Source organism: Oikopleura dioica, chromosome 2 (assembly GCF_907165135.1).
Source record: "Oikopleura dioica chromosome 2, OKI2018_I68_1.0, whole genome shotgun sequence".
NCBI lineage: Eukaryota > Metazoa > Chordata > Appendicularia > Copelata > Oikopleuridae > Oikopleura > Oikopleura dioica.
In genome coordinates this window covers 11,325,046-11,346,325 of record NC_137292.1, presented here as the reverse complement: position 1 = coordinate 11,346,325, position 21,280 = coordinate 11,325,046, and the positions used below count along the sequence as shown (strand labels likewise).

Here is a 21,280-nt window from a genome sequence, read left to right as displayed (position 1 = left end):
AAACAGAAGCATGCATGGACTTCGATGATAATATGGCCTGGGGAGACGACCTGGATGATGGTAATGAGGATGAAAAAGATAAGACGAAGGAAAGGCCAAAATTTTCACTGAATATGTTGCTTGAAATCAATCTAAAGTTAGTGAAACATTTTGACCCGATGAAAAGCGCAAGTCTCGAAATCAGTCGGAAAAGAAACGTCGAGATCAGTTCAACATTCTCATCAATGAGTTAATGACTCTTGTTGCAGGATCAAACCGTAAAATGGATAAATCGACCGTTCTTCAAGCAACAATCTCGTTTTTAAAACGTAATAAGGAAATGTCCGCGCAGACGTCCCAGCAAAAAGAAGTCACAGAGCAGTGGAAGCCTCCGTACATTTCCAACGCTGAGTTTTCGCAGTTGATGCTTGAAAGCCTAGATGGATTCTTGATTGCCATCTGCAAAAGTGGACAGGTCATTTATGTTTCTGAAAACATCACACCCGTTTTAGGTAAATTATAGATCATTAGAAAATTTTAAAAACATTTTCTAGGGCACACGCCAGAGACATTGATGAACGAGTCTTTCTTTCAATTTGTCCATGACGCCGAAAGGAGCGATATTTTTGCGAAGCTTTCTCAGGGTCAAGCCCAAGAATCTTCACAAAATCATATGCTCAATAACGTCGAGCCTTTCCCAGTTCCCCAGGGGCTAGAATCGTCCGAAGTACAATTCTCATGTCATTTGAGAAGAGGAAATCCTGAGATGGATTTGAGCAATGACTTTGAACACTGTATTCTCAAGGGCACTTTCAGAAGATTCACTCAAAATACATTCTGTGGCCTCAACAGTTTAGTAGACGTAAACACCGAGGACAACACTTGTTTTGTTGGAATATGTCGGCTCTCATCTCCTCTTTACATCAAAGATCTTGCAATCACTGACAAAAACGCCTCTGAATTCTCCGTTCGCCTGAGTCTGGAAGGAAAATTTGTACATGTCGAAGGAAAGAGCTGTTCAGCCTTAGGATACTCGAGCTTGGAGTTATTGGGGAAGTCGTATTTCGATTTAGTTCATGTTGATGATCTGGAGAAGATTGAAGAATCTTTTGGCAAATGTAAGTATTTTTTTTCTTGTTTTCGAATCAATTGTAAAGTAAACTCTGGTCATTTTAAGTGTTGCAATGCGGAGAGCTACAAGCACCTCTTTACAGACTGATGACAAAAGGTCGACAGTGGCTCTGGGTTCAGCCTCGCCTTTATGTTCAATACCACCAGTGGAGCCGGAAAGCAGAGTCAATCAACGTTACCCACTTCGTCGTGACCTATCAAGACGTCCTTGCTCACCTTTCAAAAGAAAGAAAACGTCGGGAGCGAGAACGCCAAGAAATAGAACTTGCGGAATCGAAGACAGTCTCTACTAGTTCAGCAGTCCAAAATGGACAGATCAAATTTGAAATCAAAGACATGCAGTTACCAGCAATCACTATTGACAGCGTTGGGGAAAAAGTTAGCATTCCAAAGATCGGGGAAGAGAGCAACGAGACACCAGAAGAGCAGCTCAAAAAGATTCAAGATGAATCCAAGGAAAAAGAATCGAGGTAGATATTCGTTGTTGTCAGATGATATTCACTGTCTTTTCAGATTGATGAATGTTATTCAACAGTACGAGGACGAGCTAAAGCGAGTCAAAGAAGAATTGAACATCTACCAACGACGAGATAAGACAATCGCCATGAATCCCATTCCAAAGCCAGACAATGGGCACCCAAAAGTTTCATTGCCTCATAAAGTGGAACAGCCAGGACCGGCAAGATTACCGCATCCAAGTGTTCTCCAACAAATGCAGCAGCATGCAAATGCGCAGGTACGAAAACATTGTTTCTTTATCGATCTATTAGATGTTTCGATAGATAAATCCTCTCATGGGACAATTACCTTTTGGTCTGGCTTCAATGCCAAATGCACTCAAAACGAGTATGGGAATTCCGATTCCAAATCTTAATTCGTTTCAACCAGGTAATCTCCTATCAAGAAAACTTGTTAAATTAATCTTGACTCAGGTCAAAATCCATTAGCTGGGATGAATCTTCAAGGACTTGGCGCGTTAGGACCACGACCCGCACATTTTTCTGAGCATGGAAGGTAATTTTGAACAAATAATCAGTTTCTATTCTCCGTTTCAGAAGACAACCAAATGCAGCCGAGCTCGCATTTTTCCAACAGCAGCAACAGAATCAACACCCGCATCATCCCCATCAACCTCCTCAATAAATTTGAAATTAAACTGCCCATTAATTCTAATAAACTTGCCTTTCCGCTGATTTTGTCTTTCGTTTGATGTAGCACTGAGTGAGCAAATAGTAAGAGCAAAATGGGCTCTATTCAAATAGAAACGTCTTTGCTTTGTCTCATTGTCATAAACTGTACGAGTTCTATTGCTCTTTCAAGACATTGAAAATTATCAAAAAAAAATGGAAGAAGCACAAGAGGAAATTTCACCAGAGAATGAAGCTGTTCAAGAAGAGGTTCAAGTCAGCGCAGGAATAGCGAAAAAGAAGAAGAAAAAGAAAGAAAAAGACAAAGATGGGAAGAAAAAGAAGAAAAGAGCCAAAAATGTTGTCAGTCCAGAGCCAGTACATGAACCTGAGCCTGAAAAACCTGCTGATGTGGATTTAAAGGAAAACTTAGAGAATATGTTCGATTTCAAAATCCCGATGGCTGAAATAGAAGATGATCCAGTCGCCGCTGAGCCTGCTCCTATTGAGGTCGTAGAACCAGAAGTTCAACCAACTCCGGAAGCAGACGCGTTGCCAATGGAAAGAGAGAGCTCCAAGATCTCGAATTCATCAAAAGTATCAAAAGTTGAGGAAATTCCACTCGAAGAGATGACACCAAAGTCTTCGCGAGTTACTTCTCCTGCGCCAAAGAAGAATCAAGTGGTTCCATTTGCACTTGAGTCGGGTGATTCTCGGCCAACATCTTCGCAATCGATGCGGGTTGACCCGGCGATATTCTCTGCTGAACCAAGAACAAAGACGACGCTTTCGAATACAGACCTCGACGCTTGGAAACAACCGGAATGGATGCCAGACGACCTTGCTAATAAACTTCAAACCGAGCAGGTTGCCCCTAAAACTGAAAACAACGAGGAGGCACCCGTTCAGCTTGATCTTTCCACGCAAGTTGTTCTCAAGTGAGTAGAAGCAAAGTCACTTTTGAAACGAAATAATAATTTAAGCAAAAATGAGCGACAATACATCCCATACGATACTGCAAAGGCATATATTGCCAAGATTCTTGCACAAAATGATGGGATAAAACAAGCGTTTCTCAAAGACATCCGAAATCTTGAGCAAAAGTACAAAGAAATCGAGGTCGAGGCAAACGGACATTTTTCAGCGTTTGTTGTCCAAATGAAATCTCAGTACTCCATCAAATATGAAGTTATGAGAAAGGCGTACAAAGCAGCCAAGTCTGATTTGGGTATGCATACTTTGTCCTTATTTAACACTGAATTTGATCTAAGATACAAAATCCGAGCAGATGAACGGCCACATGACAAATTTGAGACAGCAGAATGGAAGACTAAAAGAACAACTCAAATGCCTTCTCCTGGCTTTCAAGCAAGAAAAAGAAAAGCGTGAGGCCAATTACGGCGATGACATGAAAGAAGTCATCGAAAAAGCTGAAACTGATCGAAAAAAGTTCAGCAATGAGATCGAAGACCTGAAAAGAGAAAATGCCGCCCTCAAAGCCGGGGGCGCAGTTGCTGTTGCTTCTCACGTCAAAAATAGTGGCGATTCTGGTGATTCTGTCCCGGATGGCCCGCTAGTAGGAACTCACGACGACTCGTACGTTAAAGAACTCGAAAATGAGCTTCGAGAAGCCAAATGCGAGAACGAAGAGCTCATGACAAAGGTCGCTGCGATGGAAGCCGGCACTGCTAATCAAGAAAAACAAGTTGCAGACCAAATCATGAATGACGAAGAACTCTTGGAGAAATTCTACACAACGCAGATGCAACTTGAATTGATGGAAGACCAAAGCGAGCTCGTAGAAAAACTCAAAGCCGATGTTATCGAATTGGAGAGAAAACTAGCCGAAGCGGATGAGAACGATGCAGCACAGAAGGTTAAAATCGCAGCTCTCGTCAAATCGCTCGAAGAACCGGATACAACTGAAGATCAGAAACGAATGGCGGATCTTGAAACGCATGCCATCGAGATGGAAGATCAGCTAAAGAAATTAGACAGCTCCAACCACGAGCTCAACAATCAGCTAGCTGAAGAAAAACGAAAGGTTGAAAAGCTAGAAAAACAGCTCAAACAAAAGGAGCAGTTCAAAGATGAAGCAAAACGCAATCCTCGTCGAGCAGCAACTGCAGTTGCAGCAGCTGCCGTAAGAGGAAACAGGACTGGGGACAATGCTCAAGTCAAGGACTTACAGGTAAGATATCATTACGATTTTAATAATGTTTCATAAAAATATGACAAAAATTAGGCGAAGATCAAAGTCTTGGAGCGCGAACGAAATGATCTTGAAAAACAGATTCGCAAGAATGATCTGACAATGACTCGCGAAAAAACCATGGTTCAGACAAAACTCAATAAAACTGATGGAGACCTTGAAAAGTACAAGAATCGGTATGAGGAAACAAAGAAAAAACTGAAGGAGCAACAAGACCTCTGCAAAGAACACTCTGAAAAATTGAAGAAACTTGAGCGATCTACAAAGAATCATGGAAAGGATTTGGAGAAAATTGACAAGTTAGAAGAAGAAGTGGCAAAACTTACTGCTGATCAGAAGAAATTGCAGAAAGAGCTCCGTGAAGCGAAGGCTGAGGTTGCAGAAATCACCGAAAAATACCAGAAGGAAATGCTTCTCCGAAAGAAATATTACAACATTATTGAGGACATGAAGGGCAAGGTCAGAGTGTACTGTCGATCTAGGCCGATTTCCAACACCGAAAAAGAGCGCGGAAATTTCAACGTCGTCGAGTCACCTGATGAATATACAATCAAGATCAATACAACCAATCGAGGAACTAAAGAGTTCAATTTCGACCAGGTTTTCACGGCTGAAAGTAAGCAAGAAGATGTTTTCAACGATACAAGCTTCCTCCTGCAATCAGCCTTTGACGGATTCAATGTTTGCATCTTCGGTATGAGTCTGATTATTATCAATTTCCTTAATTTATGTTCTAGCTTATGGTCAGACCGGTTCCGGCAAAACATTCACCATGATTGGTAATGAAGACTTTCCTGGTCTTGCTCCGCGAGCATTTGGCGGTCTTTTCGAAATCATAAAAGAGAATGAAGACAAGTTTGAGACAAAAGTCTCTTGTTACATGATGGAACTTTATTGTGATCAAATTCAAGACCTTCTTGCTGATAAAATCGACGCTCCAGCGAAGTACTTGATCAAGAAGGATAAGAAAGGAATGGTCTACGTCCAGGGATCGGTTATCGAAGAAGCGGCTGATCTCGAGGCGTTGAATGGAATCTTCGAGAAAGGAACCTCCAACAGAAAAGTCGCCAGTACAAAGATGAATTCCGAATCCTCTCGATCACATTTGATCTTCTCCGTTCTACTAGAAGTGAAAAACAAGACAACTGGCAGCGTCAATCGAGGAAAGTTCTCACTTATCGATTTGGCTGGTTCAGAAAGAGCGGCAAAGACGGGAGCTACTCAGCAGCAGCTAAAGGAAGCGAATTCTATCAATAAATCGCTCTCAGGTTTTATATAAAGAACGCTCTCTTGCTCATTTTATCTTAGCTCTTGGTGATGTCATTCATGCTCTCAGTACAGAAGCTCAATTCGTTCCTTACAGAAACAACAAACTTACTGAGCTTATGCAGGATTCTCTCGGTAAGAATATCTCATCCATTAATTTTAATCAATTGCTCAGGTGGAAATGCAAAGACCCTTATGTTCGTAAACATCTCTCCTGTCGAGTACAACCAGGACGAAACCGTCACTTCCTTGACCTATGCTGCTCGAGTCAAAGAGATCAAAAACACAGCTTCCAAAAACGCAGACAACAAGGAAGTCGCCAAGCTCAAGGAAATCATCCGCAAGCTCAAAGCTGGCGAGTCCCTCGAAGACGAGGACGAAATTTAATCATTCAATCTTTATTTTTCTACAAAAAAATATATTTCCAAGCAAGTCGAGTTCTTTGATTTTGATGTACACAGTAATCGCCGTCAGATACTGTGCTCCGTGTTCGAGCAGAACTTGGAGCAGGTTGTGTTTGCGCACTAGATATACAAAATTATGCATTTTTCAAATAATAAAAGTACCTTCGAAGATCTTCCCACTTGAATCCTCCACAAGAGCATCCTGGTGTGTTACAGTAAAGGGTTGATTTCGTTACTCGCTCCTTGTGTCGATTACGCTCGTTGTCCGTGATCATTTGCTTTCGAAGTTTACGGCTCATTGCATGAGTGTTTCCGCGTTTTTTCGCCATTAGTTTTTCATGATTACTACATTTAAGTTATTCAAAAGTATCGAAAGCAATCTTGCCTAATATCACTTTCTTTTGATCCATAGTCGGAGCCTCCAGAAACACTGGAAATGTAAGAATTGATCATTTTCTTGCCAAAATCAGCTGCAGCACGAAAATTATCACAAATCTTCTCCTCGATTGATTGAACTTTTTTCGTTACTCTTTGACTGCCACAGCTATCACCGGCTTCTGAACATTTTCGAAGATGCCTCGAACTTGCTCTTGGAGTTTGATAAAGAGAGTCGTTGCCAAATCGGTTCGACCAAGACGAAAATTTTGGCGATTGCCAGGTTGACAGGGCAATTTGCGCGTCCGAGCAGCCATTCATATGACAAACGACTGAAATTATTGAAATATTTTTCGTTGATAAAATTATGTAATTACCAGGATGATGGACTGACATCCGGAAGACAGGGCGAAGAATAATGCCTCGATGGTCTGAATCGACCGTTACAGATTCAAGCTCTTTTCATGGGCTATGAAATTTGTATTAGAGAATATATTTTTTTAGATTTTGAAGCCTAAACTGGTCGATTAAAATGTCCATCACCAAATCTTCTTTGCTTTTCAGCTTTGACTTGATACTTCAAGTCGCCACTTTTCAAAGATTTGATGAAATCCTCGACAGTAAGCACACCCGTGGTATCCAGCTTGATGATTTCAAAAAATTTTTTGCGCGGCCGGAAATCATGAAAAAAGTGCTGGTGCAGTTTTGTCAAGCTCGTCGAGACGAGTCGATTGGTATAGGTCACTCTTGAAAATTTCAAGGATTAACCGGTTAACCGGCTGATTACCGGAAATCACGTTGTCAGCTCCCGTTTTTGTTCTAGTCGTCGGATTTTCATGTTTGAAACGTCAAAATGATCCTTATGATCAGGGCTTCTGTAGCCTCCGAGATGAGCCCCATATCTCAACTCCTGCCGAGCTTATCACTAAAAGTTTGAATTTTACGCACTTTTTTCACTTTGAAAGTTCATAACGTAAAATTTTTACAGTAAATACTAATAAATCTTCTGCGGTTTTAAAAGAGAATAAAAAATTAATAATACCCACCGTTCAAAACCTTGTAACCAGCCGGTAAAAAAGCGCTAAATTAAAATAATGCCCTCAAACACCACTTTTTTGATTATATTCAAATCTTAATTGAATTTTTATTGCAATTGAACGTAAACCGCGATCATTCAGAACAAATAAGTTCAAAAATGAAAAATTCTTATCAGTCCCGGCTTCTCAGTTGTCAATCATGTCACTCAAATCATAGGCCATTTTGGGAAAAATGTTGACTTCACGCCGAAATTTAGCCGTTTTTTAAATCAAGGAAAGCCTATATGAAGACCTCCTAGATGACTTAGTACTGAGTTTTTCAAGGTTAAACTTGGGGGAATCGAAGGTAGTACCCTTAAAAGATGAAATCAAGAAAAATTTCGGAAATCTGGCTATGCTTGGTCGCGGACGTTACTTTTCCAAAAATTTGGCCATGAGCGAGCGCGAGCAGAGATTTCGCAATTTTAAGGTGAGTGAGTGAGCGCGAGCAGTTGCTTTGAAATTTTACGTGAGTGTGTGAGCTTGCGCTCATCATTTTTTCAAATTCTGCTCAAAGATTTGATTGATGTTGGACTGAAAACATGAGATGAATTCAATTGTCTACCAACTCGTCCGAGCTGAAAGCGAAGAGAAAAATTCGAAATTAACTGAAGTTTCCTCAAAGCCGAGTTTTCCAAGAAGAGATTTGCTCATCCAGGCGCTTGACAAAACATCTCAAATGTCCTAGAAGGCATCAAATGTCTACTACAATCAAACTTGGTCAACCTGACAAAAAAGCGAGCAGTGGAGGAGGTGATACAAGAAGTTCCAGTTATGGAATTCGAAATTCAAAAAGACCCCTTTATTCTCCGTAAAATCTTCTTTCAAAAGAAAAAGCATTGATTTTGTGCAAAAATGTCCCGGTTATAGTTTCGATCTTTGAGGAGAAAAATATAATCAAAAAATTGGTATTGGAGGGCATAATTTTGATTCAGCGCTTTTTTACCGGCTGGTTGCAAAGTTTTGAACGGTGGGTATTATTAATTTTTTATTCTCTTTTAAAACCGCAGAAGATTTATTAGTATTTACTGTAAAAATTTTACGTTATGAACTTTCAAAGTGAAAAAAGTGCGTAAAATTCAAACTTTTAGTGATAAGCTCGGCAGGAGTTGAGACATGGGGCTCATCTCGGAGGCTACAGAAGCCCTGATCATAAGGATCATTTTGACGTTTCAAACATGAAAATCCGACGACTAGAACAAAAACGGGAGCTGACAACGTGATTTCCGGTAATCAGCCGGTTAACCGGTTAATTCTTGAAATTTTCAAGAGTGACCTATACCAATCGACTCGTCTCGACGAGCTTGACAAAACTGCACCAGCACTTTTTTCATGATTTCCGGCCGCGCAAAAAGTTTTTTGAAATCATCCTTCGTGACCATGTTCGACATTTACTTGATAAAACTGGCTTAAAAATTATTTCCCTGCTCAAGCGAATAAACAAATCGCCGGCTCTAGAAACATAAACACAAAGTGCGGCCATCCGATTTATCGGAGGTATTTCCCTTGGGTGCATAGAAACAAACAAAATCCGGACGGTGTGTTTAGATCATTTGAATTTGTCTGAGATTTTCGGCCGGGATCTTCACTCAAGCCCTGCTAATCCAATTTGTGGCCTATTTATAGAAATGTCTCAAAAACATGCGACAAGTTCCCAAACTCAAAAATAGCAGCTGTTAACTCCCATGAAGACCCATAAAGTTCATTTAATCCGATTACGATTCCCCACGGCGTCTGAGTACTCTTCTTTCTTCATAAATAACCGCCATTGAGTATTTGCCAAGCCTATTGGCCTAAATCGAAATTTCATCTTTGTCCTCAAACTCGCTGTGTTTTGTTTGTCAAAGATGCCAAAATAACCTTTCCATTTGATTCCCTGAGTGAATTAAATATTATCAAACCGGCCATCTGGGGCGGAAATACGATTATGCGACTGAAGGGTGCAATTTTGACGGCGCTTCCGTTCGATTTCAGTGACTTTCTTCACGCGAACAGGTTTTGAATACTGTAATAAAGGCATCTGTATGGAACCTCAGTTTCACTGTCGAACTTTGACAGTTTCGCTTTTGGAAGTCGATTCTAAAAGAGTCGTGGTTGGAAACAAACTTGGGGTTTGTTTATTGAAACAAAAATTTCACTAGAAAGTGCACATTTCCTCAGAAAGTACTGTTGTTTGATCCTCGATTGCATTCTTTGATAGTATTTGATTGCCGCCAACTGTGCTGATAGATGTCCAATTACGGCTGTCTCGGCGTTATTTAGGGAGCGCGGCTGTTCCAGCTCAGCAGGTGACCGCCGCAAATCAAACCCGCATTCAATCAGATAGCAAAAATTTTCGCGAATACGAAATTTCCCGCCGCCTGGTGGGGCGCCGCATTGTTTTAGAGCAAAAGAAGGGATGGATCGCCAGGGGCGCCAAAAGCGCGAGGCCAAGCACTGGAACGGCTCCAACGTGTGTCTCATTCAAAGCAAAAACCAAGGGTTGAGAGAAATAGTCAATTTTCAATTCTAAAAAGCACTAGAGCGCGAAGTATTGATTCACGAAAGAAATTTACAGCCGACGAGAGAACATGACATTCAACATTTTGAAAATCGCTTCAATCCTTCCTTTGGTCTCTTCTATGCCGGCCCTCGAGAATTCCCCTCTTCCGACGACTCTTCAGCTTTCAATCGTTTTCGGACTTGTTGTGGTTGGAATACTCTTCCTTGTGAAATCCGTCACTTGCTGTATTACGCCAAAATCACCACCGAAACAGCGACTCAATTCCCTTCAATCATCGTTGGACGACCATATTCTCATCGGATCGATCATCAAGAAAGAAAAGCAAGTTACAGAATCTTCTACACGCCTCCTTCCAGATGCATCATTTATTTACAATCCTTCTGTTGAATACGTCGTGTAAATTACCCTTATCAAAAACTCGTGTGAATAAAGAGCTGTAAAAACAATGCTTGATCGTTTATTATTTCAATTGTCTAATTACGCCATTCATAACCAAAGCAGTCGAGAATGTTTTTAAGGATTTTTCGGTAGACATGCTGTTGGATTTTCGAAGTGGAGCGAATTGAGTGGTCCTCATCGGCGTAGAACTCGGCCTTGATTTCAATACCAGCTTTCACTAGAGTATCGATAAGGTACATTTTGTTAAAAAAGTTATTTTACCAAGGCTTTTTTGCTGAGCAACGGCATTGAGGAAGTGGACGTTGTCGTCATCAGTTCCGTGAATGATTGTGTAGTTGACGTTTCGGTAGTTTTCTCGTGGATGGCCTTCAACAATCGATCCTTTTTGGTATGCTTCGAGATTTTTGTCCGGTTCACCCATGTATCGCTCGGCGTAAATAGTATCGTAGTACCTCCAGTCTGCTAATGGCGCAACTGCAACTCCACACTAGAGACATCGATTGCTTCTTTATTATTATTCAATTTACCTTGAAAGTGTTTCCGGCGTCATAGCCGAGAACATGGGAAGTAGCGTATCCTCCATAACTCCAGCCGTAAATAGCCGTGCGTTTCGGATCGATTGCTGGGTGTGTGTTCAAAATATGTCTCGCAGTGTCCACTTGATCGATGGGTTCCAATTGTCCGAGTTTTTTGTATAAAAGGTGCATAAACTTATCTCCTTCGTAAGCGCTTCCTCGCCCGTCAATGACAGCTGTTACAACGTCGTACGAAGATGGAAGATATGCTTTGACGAAGTCAGTTGTCCATCGTTGATCGACATTTTGGTATTCTGGGGCGCCGTAGACGAATACTAGAAGTGCGTATTTTCCAACCGCGGTCGCATCAAAATTTGATGGCAAGTACAGCTCGTAGTTTAGGGGCTTTTCTGGGTACCACTTTTTAGAGTTTTTAGTTGCTCTACTCAAATACTAAATCTGTGAGCATTTAAAACATTCCGGAGATGCGAAAGTGCCAGATTTCCTCTGATACCATCCGGCTTGCTTTTCATTCTTGACTTCCTGAAGTCTCATGTTATCGATTCGGAGCTCCCAATTGAGATTTGTCAAGTAGCTTCCAAGCTCAAGCTGTGACTTTCCAGCGATATCGAAAGTAGAAACGTATGTGACGGGTACTCCTGGTCCTCTGCAACTGGCGATAATAATGTACTCGGTATCAGAACGCTGGTGAAATCGTGTGTCAACCCAGTCGCAGCTTTTTTTGTCGTCTCCTGTCGGATGTTCCAGATCCATCAGACCGCATGTGATGCAAACATCTACACCGTCAGGAGAAAAATAGAGATGTCGCTTGATAATGGGATTTCAACTGAAGAATTTGAAGACTTGAAAATAGAAAGAAATTATAAGATCCCCTTCCTGTGACGGCAAAGGAGCGGCATACGTATATAGTGGATAGTATTTGTTATTCAATGAAATAACTTTATTCACGCTTATATCCGAAACAACGTATTTATTTTTATTTTCGCTCCCTGTGTGCGGCCAATCTTCGAAATTGGCAGCAGCACCATTCTTCGTAGCAGTAACGACTCGCCAGTAGCTATCGCCTTCATCTTCTCTTGACAAAATCGTGAGATATTTACCATATGTTTCTGTTGCTTTCGGATAGAAAGGACCTTTAAAGCCAACCCAGTGGTCTGTGGAAGTTTCCATATCAATTTGTTCGGCAGTCCAGTCTCCATTTTTTCGACATGCAAATGTCCTCCGAGTAGTTGTGTCTCGGTTGATCCAGCTCATAACGAACCAATCACTGTCTGGTGACCAAGATGTTCGACTAAGATGAGCCATGTCTGTGATATCTACTGGAAGAGACAGTTCGTCGCCTGTCGGTTTATCAACGAAATCATCGACGATTGTTAATGTCACTCCAGCATAGTTGCCTCCTGCTTTTGCATATGGAATTTCTCGGATAGTCGGGTAGGCATCTTCTAGTTTGCTAAATTCCTGGTATCCGTTCTTTGTGTCGAAGGTCGAATATCGAAGAAGATCAACTTGCTCGACGTTGTAGGAAGCGAACAAAAGCTTTTTTCCATCAGGTGACCAGTAGATGGTATTGTCAGCCTTGATATTCTCCTCCTCGTTGGCCCAATCTGTTACTCCGTTGAGCATCTTAAACTCATCACCATTATATGTCACTCGTTTAATCTTCTCCGCTTCAGTATTTTTTCCCGGAAAGAGAACGTAGACATCGAAGCCGCAAACAAATGCGAGTGCTTGTTCACCCTCGGCGTTCGGTGCCCATCCGGCGTAGAGACAATATTTATCTTTGAAAAAATTGTTGATGATACTGTCAGGAGTGCTTTGCTTTGTATTTTGATCGATAGAACTGACTGTGAAGAACTTCTGGCTAGATCGTCGCCATAATTTCTTTCCGGTTATCTTTCAGTGGCTTTTTAGTGAGTTTTATGGCCCTCTCAGTAAATAGTTAAGCCGTTCCTGTCCAACAATAAACTGCTCATTTGGTGACAGTATAAATGTCGTGCAGTTTGCACCGTGAGTATCTATTTGCAAAGCGGTGAGAGTTTTCACAGGCAAAGTAAAGTTACCTTTGCAAAGATCTCTCCACGAGTCTGCAAGAATATCAGTTGAATCTAAATTCTCTGGAGTCTTCGACTGATCGAACTCGTCTTTCCAAATGGATGGAGTTTGGGCGCTGTTGCTTTTTATTTCGTAAGTGGGAGTAGTCTTACTCCAGTTTGGGCTCCAGGTACTGTAGCTGTATGTTCCATCAAAAAGTTCTGAGCTAGTTAGACTTTGAAGGACAGAAATTGTTACCTGGAAATTTGATTCTAGCGTCTTCATCATTTTTCACCTCTCTCCGAGCTCGAGAAGGACTCACATTTTCTGAGCCTTTTGTGTTCAGGTAAACTTGAGCAACGCCGAAAACGAGGCCGAGCGTGCCGAAGAAAGCCAAGAGGCCACTTCCAAAAAATTTCAGACGAACTTTCATTTGAACAGTGCTCACCTCGAGCGGGTGCTTTTATACTTCCAAGTTCTGTTTGATTTCTTTGCTCTTGGTGAATATTTGAGTATCCCGGTGGGACTTTATCATGTGGAATCGAGCGCGCTATCAGAATTTATTTTATATTCTGCGTTCTCGATTCACTTTATTACAAGGAGAATTAAAATTATCTCCTTCAAATGAGGTTTGGAAAATGCGATCACAGAAGTTATACAGAATTCTATCGAGTGCTTCTTGGTTTCACGTGATATGTTTCTCACGGGCTCAATTTTTCATCTGACATGATTTAATCGAAAGATTCTCTCTTCCTCATTCCATAATGCCCCTAATAACCTTCAGTAAAATTCTGCTAGCTGCTTATTTTCTAAACGTGCGAAATTCAACGAATGACCTGTCAATTTCCGGCTTTCCCTCTCACGAACCAAAATCAATTTAGGTCAGCGCGTTAAGTTCAGAGAAGCATGAATAATTTTAATTGTATTTTCTTTGTCTAAAGAAATTCATTACTCCTCGATGTGATTATGGCTTGATCTTTGCAGCAATATTCTGGGTGAATCTGTCAGTGCAGAAAAGCAACCCGACCGGGCCAGGGAAAGTCAGAGAGCGAGCGAAAGAGAGGCCGGATAAAGGACCGAATCGGTCCCTGAAAAGGTTTTCTACTGCTCCTCAGGTTCGAGTACAGAACAAGAGATTTAATTCCCCCAATCTATCTTATCAGAGAAAAAATATTAACGGACATTTAGGTGATCGCATGGTGCGGCTCCTTGGGTTAGCCTCTTTGGCTAGCCCACCTCTTGCTCGTTCTCAAGATCGCTTAGTTCCTATCCCTGGTAAGCTATTTTTCTGGTCAATTTTTCGTGAATATTAAGGCCCGGTGATTCCAAACGCTGTCACCGGCAACTACCCTGGTAACGATGTGTTCTATAGGCGGAAAGATCTCAATGTGTTGAAGGCTAACGGAGTAGACATCTCAGGGTTGAATGAGATCCCAGGGTCAGATGAACCACTCGCAAGAGGTTTGGTCGACCATGACAAGTGGTTTGAAAAGTGAGAGAATATAACTTATCTATCTTTAATTAAATTGAAGAGAAATCGTTGACGGCAAGCTGAAGACGATTCTTCCCTGGGCATTTCACTCTTCCTTCCCGATGAAGTCTCAGACACGCGAGATCATCAACCGAATGAATGCGGACCTCGGATGTGTTGCAAATGTCGAAGTCGAAGATCTCCAGACAACTCACCACACATTCGGCGTGCTTCTTGTCTGGGCGACATTAACCGGAGGGGGATGCTGGACAACGACTGGGATCGCACCTGGATTCACGGGACTATCGGATAAAACAATGGCTGATCTTGGCGCGCCGAGTACGTGGCAGGTGATCTCGTTGGATAGTAATTGTGACGGGCTGAGTGAGACGACCATCCAGCATGAGTTTTTACATGCTTGGGGTTTTCAGGAAAGGTTTTCAAATAAAGTAGCCTCAGAAAATAGCGAGGATTTTTAACCTTGGTAAGCACGAGCAATCTCGGCCAGACAGATCATCGTTTATCAACGTCCACTTCGGCAATACCGACAGCGATGAACAGTTTCGCATGCTCGAACACGATGAGTGGATCGAGACTGAATTTCCATACGAGATTCGCTCAGTCCTTCATTATTGCTCCACTTGTGGAACGAACGGTGCTGGGCCGGTGATGACTAAACATGACGGATCATTTTTCTCAGGCGGTCGATTTATGAGTACGACAGACGCTCTCCAGCTTCAGTCGCAGTACTGCGCCCCGGAAGAGCGAATGAATGCTCTGGACTGTCTAGAAAAGGATGAGTTTGGATTCAACCGCAAGATATTCGCAAGCAGAGTTTGTGATGGCCGACCAGACTGTCCAAACGCAGAAGATGAAACTGGTGCAATCGCGACTTGTATATCTTCTGGTGAATTGACTCCAAATGGTTGCTGCACTCAACTGATCGTGGAAGATGACGTTTGTCACTATTCTCAGGCCTGGTTCGATTTCGATTTGTGGATCTGCGAAAGCAGCCCGGACAAAGTCGTCCTTCGTTTCGAAGAAGAATGGTTCATCGGTGTCACTGGTATTCCCGTTGACACCTTCAACTATGTTGCGAAGAAATCAGTATCAAGTACTTGCCCTGAGCTCGGTCTATGGTCAGATGGGCCGGCCGCGCAATTTGTTTTCTGTGCCTCAGAAGGCCCAAATTGGGATGAAAATTTGTGCTCTGGATCGAACTGCACACAAGGATCCCAATGCGTTATCAAAAATAGCCAGCCTGTTTGTGAATGCTTAGAGGGGTGGAGCGCGAATGAAGATGGAACCTGCACAGAAATTCCGATTCTGAACGAATGCGCCCTTGGAATCCATGACTGCCACGGGAACGCAACCTGTACTGACTTGGAGCTCGGGTACCAATGCGAGTGCTGCCACGGTTACGACGATCAAGACCCAACTCAGCCTGGCAGAAACTGTGTCAAAACGAAAGAATGCTGCAAAAAATTCACCATCGGAGTACCTCAGCATGAATTTTATAATGCTGTTTGTGAGTACAGTCGAACGCAGCAATCTGGCTACATTGACTACACATGCTCGCCCAACGAGCAATTTCCTACCCATTGGTGGAGTTTTCCAATGTCAGTTCAATATGCACCCTTGTTTAACAAAGAATACTTCTTTCAAACAGGAGCACTAACCGACGAGACCAATATCAATTGGTCAGAGATTTGGGATCGTCAATCAAGAACTGATAAAAATGGTCAAAAATGCCCTTCTCTGGAGCCACCTTCAAGCGGAAACAATTTGAGATGGACAACAATGAACACGAATTGTCTTGAATTCTTTCAGACCGTCGACTCGCCATGCACTTTGGGCACTCATGATTGCAGCGTCAACTCTGTTTGCATGCCAGTGGACTCTTTTGGAAACTATGACTGCCCCTGCGAAGTAGGCTTTTCAAGACCTGCTGGATCCACTTCTTGTCTGGCTCTAGTCGACGAGTGCTCTAGTGGACTTCATGAATGCGACGAAAACGCAGTCTGTCATGACAAGACTGATGGATATGGCTGCCATTGCAATGATAATTTCGAGGGGAATGGGTTTCATTGCGAAGCGTAAATAATTTTCACCATAATCGAAGTAATTTTTTACTAGCATAATTCCGAACAACGGCCCAAATGTTTTGACGACATCATCGACAACAACCCCGATGACAACGACCACAACCACAACGGCAAAGCCTACTACTACAAGCACCACAACTCAAAAGCCTACTACAACCACTACCACATCAACAACGACAACTACACTAACAACAACAACAACTAAAACAACGACGACTCGCGTTCCAAAAGTAGAGATTGACACTCAATTCGGTGAGTGTCTCTGGCCAAAGAACGCTTTAACATCCGACTGGACAGCGCAATTTGAGCCCATCTCGGGAAACGCGATCGTCAGGAGATGCCCTGAGTTTTGTATTTGGGAAACGAAGGAGTGCTTTGATTTCAGAGAAGCAGGAGAGTATACTTGCGTTGAAAAGGATGGTTTTCATTTCTTCACCCGGTCACCCGAAGATTTGGACCCACGCGACGAATTTTTCTTCGGAGAAAATCACGATAGAAAGCGAAACATAGGACAAAAGATGCTATGCGATCCTAAAATCTTTATAAAAGATAAGAATGCAGCATGCGGAGAGCTCCCGAGAATCCCAGATTTTTATCAGCAATTTTCTGAATACGGAAATAATGATAAAACTATAGGAAAGGATAACATATCACTTAATGATTCTCTATATTAACTTTATGCTTCATCCCTAGAAAAGTATGCAAAACTGGCGGACGGCCCATTCGAGATGACATTCTTGATCTCTTCTGTTTGAAAAAGCGCAAGTGGAAGAATCCAAAATGGGTCACACAACAACGCAACTTAAAAATTCGCATACTGGGGAACAAAATTCCTCGTAGATATTTATGCAAGAAACTGTAGCTCTCAATGTTGGTAAAAAATGGTGTGGGAACGAAATCAAGGACGTCTGATATCAAAACGAGACGATTTGATACGACGAAAATGCTCAATGGTCAACTCAACATGAGCCACTTTGAAGATAACTGTTCAGAAAACAGCTGAATATGTTTGCATCTTGGAACTTTAATAAATTCATGTGCTTAGTCGTAGAAAATTATTGACCTTTTCTGTTATAAAAATGTGGAAATATCTATGAGAAGTGAACACATGCAGGAGTGTTCCATCATAAATTCTGTTCAAAGCAAATTCTTATCAGAAGTATCCAAGAAAAATAGCTAGAAATGTCTGTTGTTCCACTCTCAGTGGGCATTGCACCAGTAACACCCCCAGGGTGACCCCCTCCTCTCTGCCCGTAAGTATTCGTTGTAAGGAAAAATTTCGGGTGCGCGTCGATTCCTACGGTTTCGGGGTTTTGCGTCGATTCTTACGATGCGTCGATACCTACGGTTAAAAATGACTCATGCCAAGGAAGGAAAGATAGGGTCTGCAACTTATCATAAAATATCTGATGGGTTACGGCTTTTCTTTATAGAGTTATCGTCTGTTTTTACTTTGTTGGCTCTTTGATGAGAAGTGATTTTAAAGAATTGATTTTTGCTAAATTTATTTTTGCCTTTTTTGGTTTTTTGCCAGAAAAATGATAAATTTCGCAAAATTTTTCCCGAAATGATAAAGAGCCTATCAACTCTTCGACAAAAAATCGACAGAATTACAAGAATATTCAATAAACTATTCGCATTAACATGTCTTTGAAAAGTATTTTTTGTTCACGTGCAGACAAGTTGCACACCCTATCTTTCCCTCCTAGGCATGAGTCATTTCTAACCGTAGGAATCGACGCAACCGTAGGTATCGACGCATCGTAGGAATCGACGCAAAACCCCGAAACCGTAGGAATCGACGCGCACCCAAAAATTTCACCCAGAGACATCTAGGGATCTTGATAAATTCGAAATCTGTATAACAGAGTGTGGAGTCGACGTAAATGACTGCAAGGACGATTGCGATGCTGCAGATTATTCTTGTCCATCTCGTTGTGACGCGGCTTTTCTTGACTGCAGGTACGCATGTCCCTGCGAGGCTGGATGTCCAAATGGATGTGATGGCTGTTCCAACTCAGTTTGTCAGGCTGAAGAATATCTCTTGATTCTCAATGATTGGATGTCGGATGAAAACATCGGCTACCTCGTGAATTTGAGAAACGATGAAATCAGCTTTGCTTCAATAGATTACAAAAACCTCGACATCGATGATTCCTGCTACTCATTTATGAACGGGCAGCATTATATAATCGGCGGATATGATCATCCTCGTCTGATTCTGACCTTGGAAGTTGACAAGTGCGAGTTGACGGAGCATGATATGCTGGGAATTCAACACGTTGACGGAATGTGGGGAGCATGCGCCGTTTACAATGACATCACATATTTATGCTTTGACGAAAGCGGTGTTGATATGTATGGGTGTCAGACATACGATGGTTACAACCAAAATCTCATCGAGGCTCGAACGGAATATGCTCACGACTGGTCGACCATGGCCGTTTACAACGACGAAATGTGGGTAGTTGGCGGATGCGAAAATGGAGGTGCTTTTGGTTGCCACAATCGCGTCGAAAGCTTCAATGGATCCTCTTGGAGTCTCTCCATCGATCACCCAGATAGACAATTATCCGGACATCTTGTGCTCGGTGATGGAAATGGCCTTTATGAAAGTGTTAAAAGAGCAATTTATCTTAAGATTTATAGACTATATCATATATATTAAGGCTATTACTCATTAAAACCTTTCAACTATAATTAGACAATTACCAATGTCGGACAGCTCAACCAGAATCTATGGGCTGTCCAGAAATTTGATGGTCTTACTTGGACTAAAATTGGAGAGCTCTCAGAATCCCATTCCACTGTCTCCACAATAACTTCTGGCAAAATCATCAACGGATTCGCATACACCGGAAAATAGTTGACGAATTTGTCTTTTCTTGATTGATAAATTCTAATTTTAGCTACTTGGATAAAGTAAAAATGGACGAGGAGGACTATTCGGCGACAAATCTTGGCAAAGATCCTGATGGATCCTCTTTTGTGCTCTACTATGCGCCAATGCTTCTTGTTGATGGTCCCATCTGTGCATTATAACTAAAAAAATTATGTCAGCTGTATTTGATTCTTTTTGAGTTATATATTCTCGAAATAAAGAAATGAATCAAGTAAATTTATGTCATGGAATCTCTTTGAAATTTTGGATTCAAATTAAAAAAAAACATGAGAAATCTCCATATGCGGATGTTTTCTCATGGTCTTCTGATCAAAAACGAACATTTCAGAAGACTAAAGGAAAACTATAGAGAAATATGGCCGCTTCACCATTTTCAATTGATCTCGCACCGGTGACGCCACCACCAATGTGCCCGTAAGTATCGACTTCTAACCTTGATTGACTAAAATAATACTAGAGAGCTCGATAAAAACGAAATCTGCTCTTCTCAATGTGGTATTGAGTTGAATGAATGCAAAGACAATTGCTACCATGCGGATTACTCTTGTCCATCTCGTTGTGATGCAGCTTTTCTTGACTGTAAATACGCATGTCCTTGTGAGGGTGGCTGTCCGAATGGATGTTCCGGCTGTGGGAATCCAGTTTGCCAGGCGGACGAATATCTTTTAATTCTCAATGAATGGAAAGCATTTGAGAACATCGGATATCTCGTGAATCTGTCCACCGATGAAATCAGCTTCAGTTCAATCGACTATCACGGAATCGACATCGACGATACTTGCTACGCTTTCATGAAGGGCCAGCACTATATCATCGGTGGCTATTTGCGACCCCATATGATCCTTACTTTGGAAGTTGACAAATGCGAACTAACAGAGCAAGGGAATCTCGAAATTCAGCATATTGACGGAATGTGGGGAGCATGTGCTGTATACAATGATGTTGCGCATCTGTGCTTTGATGAAGAAGGTGTCGACATGTTTGGTTGTCAGACTTTCGACGGTATCAATCAGAATGTCATCGATGCCCGTACTCAGTATGCTCACGATTGGTCTTCCATGGCCGTCTACAACAACGAAATGTGGGTTGTTGGTGGATGCGACAGTTACAGTAACGGCGGTTGCCATAATCACGTGGAGAGCTTCGATGGTTCTTCGTGGAGTCTTTCAGCTGCTCACCCAGATAGCGAGCTGGTTGGACATCTTGTGCTTGGTGATGCTAACGGTCTCTATGAATGTGTTTCAAAGATTCATTTTTCGTCAATAAAAATATACTGCTATTTATAGCTTCAAAAATATTTGGTTAGATTCGAAACATAAAAAGACACTTTCTGACATCGGAGAATACTTCAACCGATGGGCAGTCCAAAAATTTGATGGATTCACATGGACTATGATTGGAGAGCTTTCAGAATCTCATGCAGCATCATACACGATTAACTCTGGCAAGATCATTAACGGCTATGCTTACATGGGTGAAAAGTATGTTGCATGATGTTTATTATACTTTTCGATTTATCATTTTAAAGCGAATTGGACAAAGTAAGATTGGATGAAAACAACTATTCCGCAACAAATCTTGGATACGATCCCGTTGGTGACGACTTCTGGCTTTACTATTCTCCAATGCTACTTGTTGATGGTCCAGTCTGCTCATAAACTCTTAACCTTTTAAAACAATAAAATCAATAGAATTCGATTTTTTTGCTCATTGTCATTTCTACTATTGATGTGTACCCGTGTAGGCGATGATCCGCCCTC

At 41.8% G+C, this 21,280-nt stretch overlaps 7 protein-coding genes and 1 long non-coding RNA gene across 8 annotated transcripts; 6 read left to right on the top strand and 2 right to left on the bottom strand.

Annotated features, from left to right (window-relative positions):
* The first annotated feature begins 168 nt into the window (after positions 1 to 168).
* LOC145696306 (neuronal PAS domain-containing protein 2-like) lies at positions 169 to 2,292 on the top strand. The gene is made up of 7 exons (XM_081773320.1): positions 169 to 491; positions 534 to 1,097; positions 1,157 to 1,580; positions 1,624 to 1,846; positions 1,893 to 1,998; positions 2,043 to 2,124; positions 2,166 to 2,292. Exons 1-7 carry the CDS (start codon positions 233 to 235, stop codon positions 2,251 to 2,253), a joined length of 1,746 nt encoding a protein of 581 aa, XP_081629446.1. The 5' UTR covers positions 169 to 232; the 3' UTR covers positions 2,254 to 2,292.
* A 133-nt stretch (positions 2,293 to 2,425) lies between these two features.
* LOC145696305 (uncharacterized) lies at positions 2,426 to 6,170 on the top strand. The gene is made up of 7 exons (XM_081773319.1): positions 2,426 to 3,175; positions 3,221 to 3,465; positions 3,509 to 4,428; positions 4,483 to 5,143; positions 5,187 to 5,717; positions 5,758 to 5,850; positions 5,891 to 6,170. The coding sequence occupies exons 1-7, from the start codon at positions 2,454 to 2,456 to the stop codon at positions 6,100 to 6,102; spliced, it is 3,384 nt and encodes a 1,127-aa protein (XP_081629445.1). The 5' UTR covers positions 2,426 to 2,453; the 3' UTR covers positions 6,103 to 6,170.
* Positions 6,102 to 7,139, bottom strand: LOC145696307 (uncharacterized). The gene is made up of 4 exons (XM_081773321.1): positions 6,872 to 7,139; positions 6,505 to 6,826; positions 6,282 to 6,464; positions 6,102 to 6,239 (listed from the first exon to the last, which is right to left on the bottom strand). Exons 1-4 carry the CDS (start codon positions 6,888 to 6,890, stop codon positions 6,122 to 6,124), a joined length of 642 nt encoding a protein of 213 aa, XP_081629447.1. The 5' UTR covers positions 6,891 to 7,139; the 3' UTR covers positions 6,102 to 6,121.
* A 3,375-nt stretch (positions 7,140 to 10,514) lies between these two features.
* Positions 10,515 to 13,475, bottom strand: LOC145698257 (prolyl endopeptidase FAP-like). Its single transcript, XM_081775459.1, has 8 exons — positions 13,301 to 13,475; positions 13,072 to 13,263; positions 12,964 to 13,026; positions 11,852 to 12,906; positions 11,477 to 11,815; positions 11,000 to 11,407; positions 10,734 to 10,959; positions 10,515 to 10,689 (listed from the first exon to the last, which is right to left on the bottom strand). Exons 1-8 carry the CDS (start codon positions 13,473 to 13,475, stop codon positions 10,547 to 10,549), a joined length of 2,601 nt encoding a protein of 866 aa, XP_081631585.1. The 3' UTR covers positions 10,515 to 10,546.
* A 573-nt stretch (positions 13,476 to 14,048) lies between these two features.
* LOC145698256 (uncharacterized) lies at positions 14,049 to 14,992 on the top strand. Its single transcript, XM_081775458.1, has 4 exons — positions 14,049 to 14,157; positions 14,231 to 14,317; positions 14,357 to 14,534; positions 14,575 to 14,992. The coding sequence occupies exons 2-4, from the start codon at positions 14,239 to 14,241 to the stop codon at positions 14,990 to 14,992; spliced, it is 675 nt and encodes a 224-aa protein (XP_081631584.1). The 5' UTR covers positions 14,049 to 14,157; positions 14,231 to 14,238.
* A 14-nt stretch (positions 14,993 to 15,006) lies between these two features.
* On the top strand, positions 15,007 to 17,324 carry LOC145698944 (uncharacterized). Its single transcript, XM_081776184.1, has 2 exons — positions 15,007 to 16,609; positions 16,650 to 17,324. Exons 1-2 carry the CDS (start codon positions 15,081 to 15,083, stop codon positions 17,290 to 17,292), a joined length of 2,172 nt encoding a protein of 723 aa, XP_081632310.1. The 5' UTR covers positions 15,007 to 15,080; the 3' UTR covers positions 17,293 to 17,324.
* A 2,518-nt stretch (positions 17,325 to 19,842) lies between these two features.
* LOC145698255 (uncharacterized) lies at positions 19,843 to 20,806 on the top strand. Its single transcript, XM_081775457.1, has 2 exons — positions 19,843 to 19,934; positions 19,978 to 20,806. Exons 1-2 carry the CDS (start codon positions 19,876 to 19,878, stop codon positions 20,804 to 20,806), a joined length of 888 nt encoding a protein of 295 aa, XP_081631583.1. The 5' UTR covers positions 19,843 to 19,875.
* A 43-nt stretch (positions 20,807 to 20,849) lies between these two features.
* LOC145699880 (uncharacterized) lies at positions 20,850 to 21,205 on the top strand. The gene is made up of 2 exons (XR_014134102.1): positions 20,850 to 21,001; positions 21,049 to 21,205. It is a non-coding gene; the product is annotated as an uncharacterized LOC145699880 (long non-coding RNA).
* Positions 21,206 to 21,280: the final 75 nt, after the last annotated feature.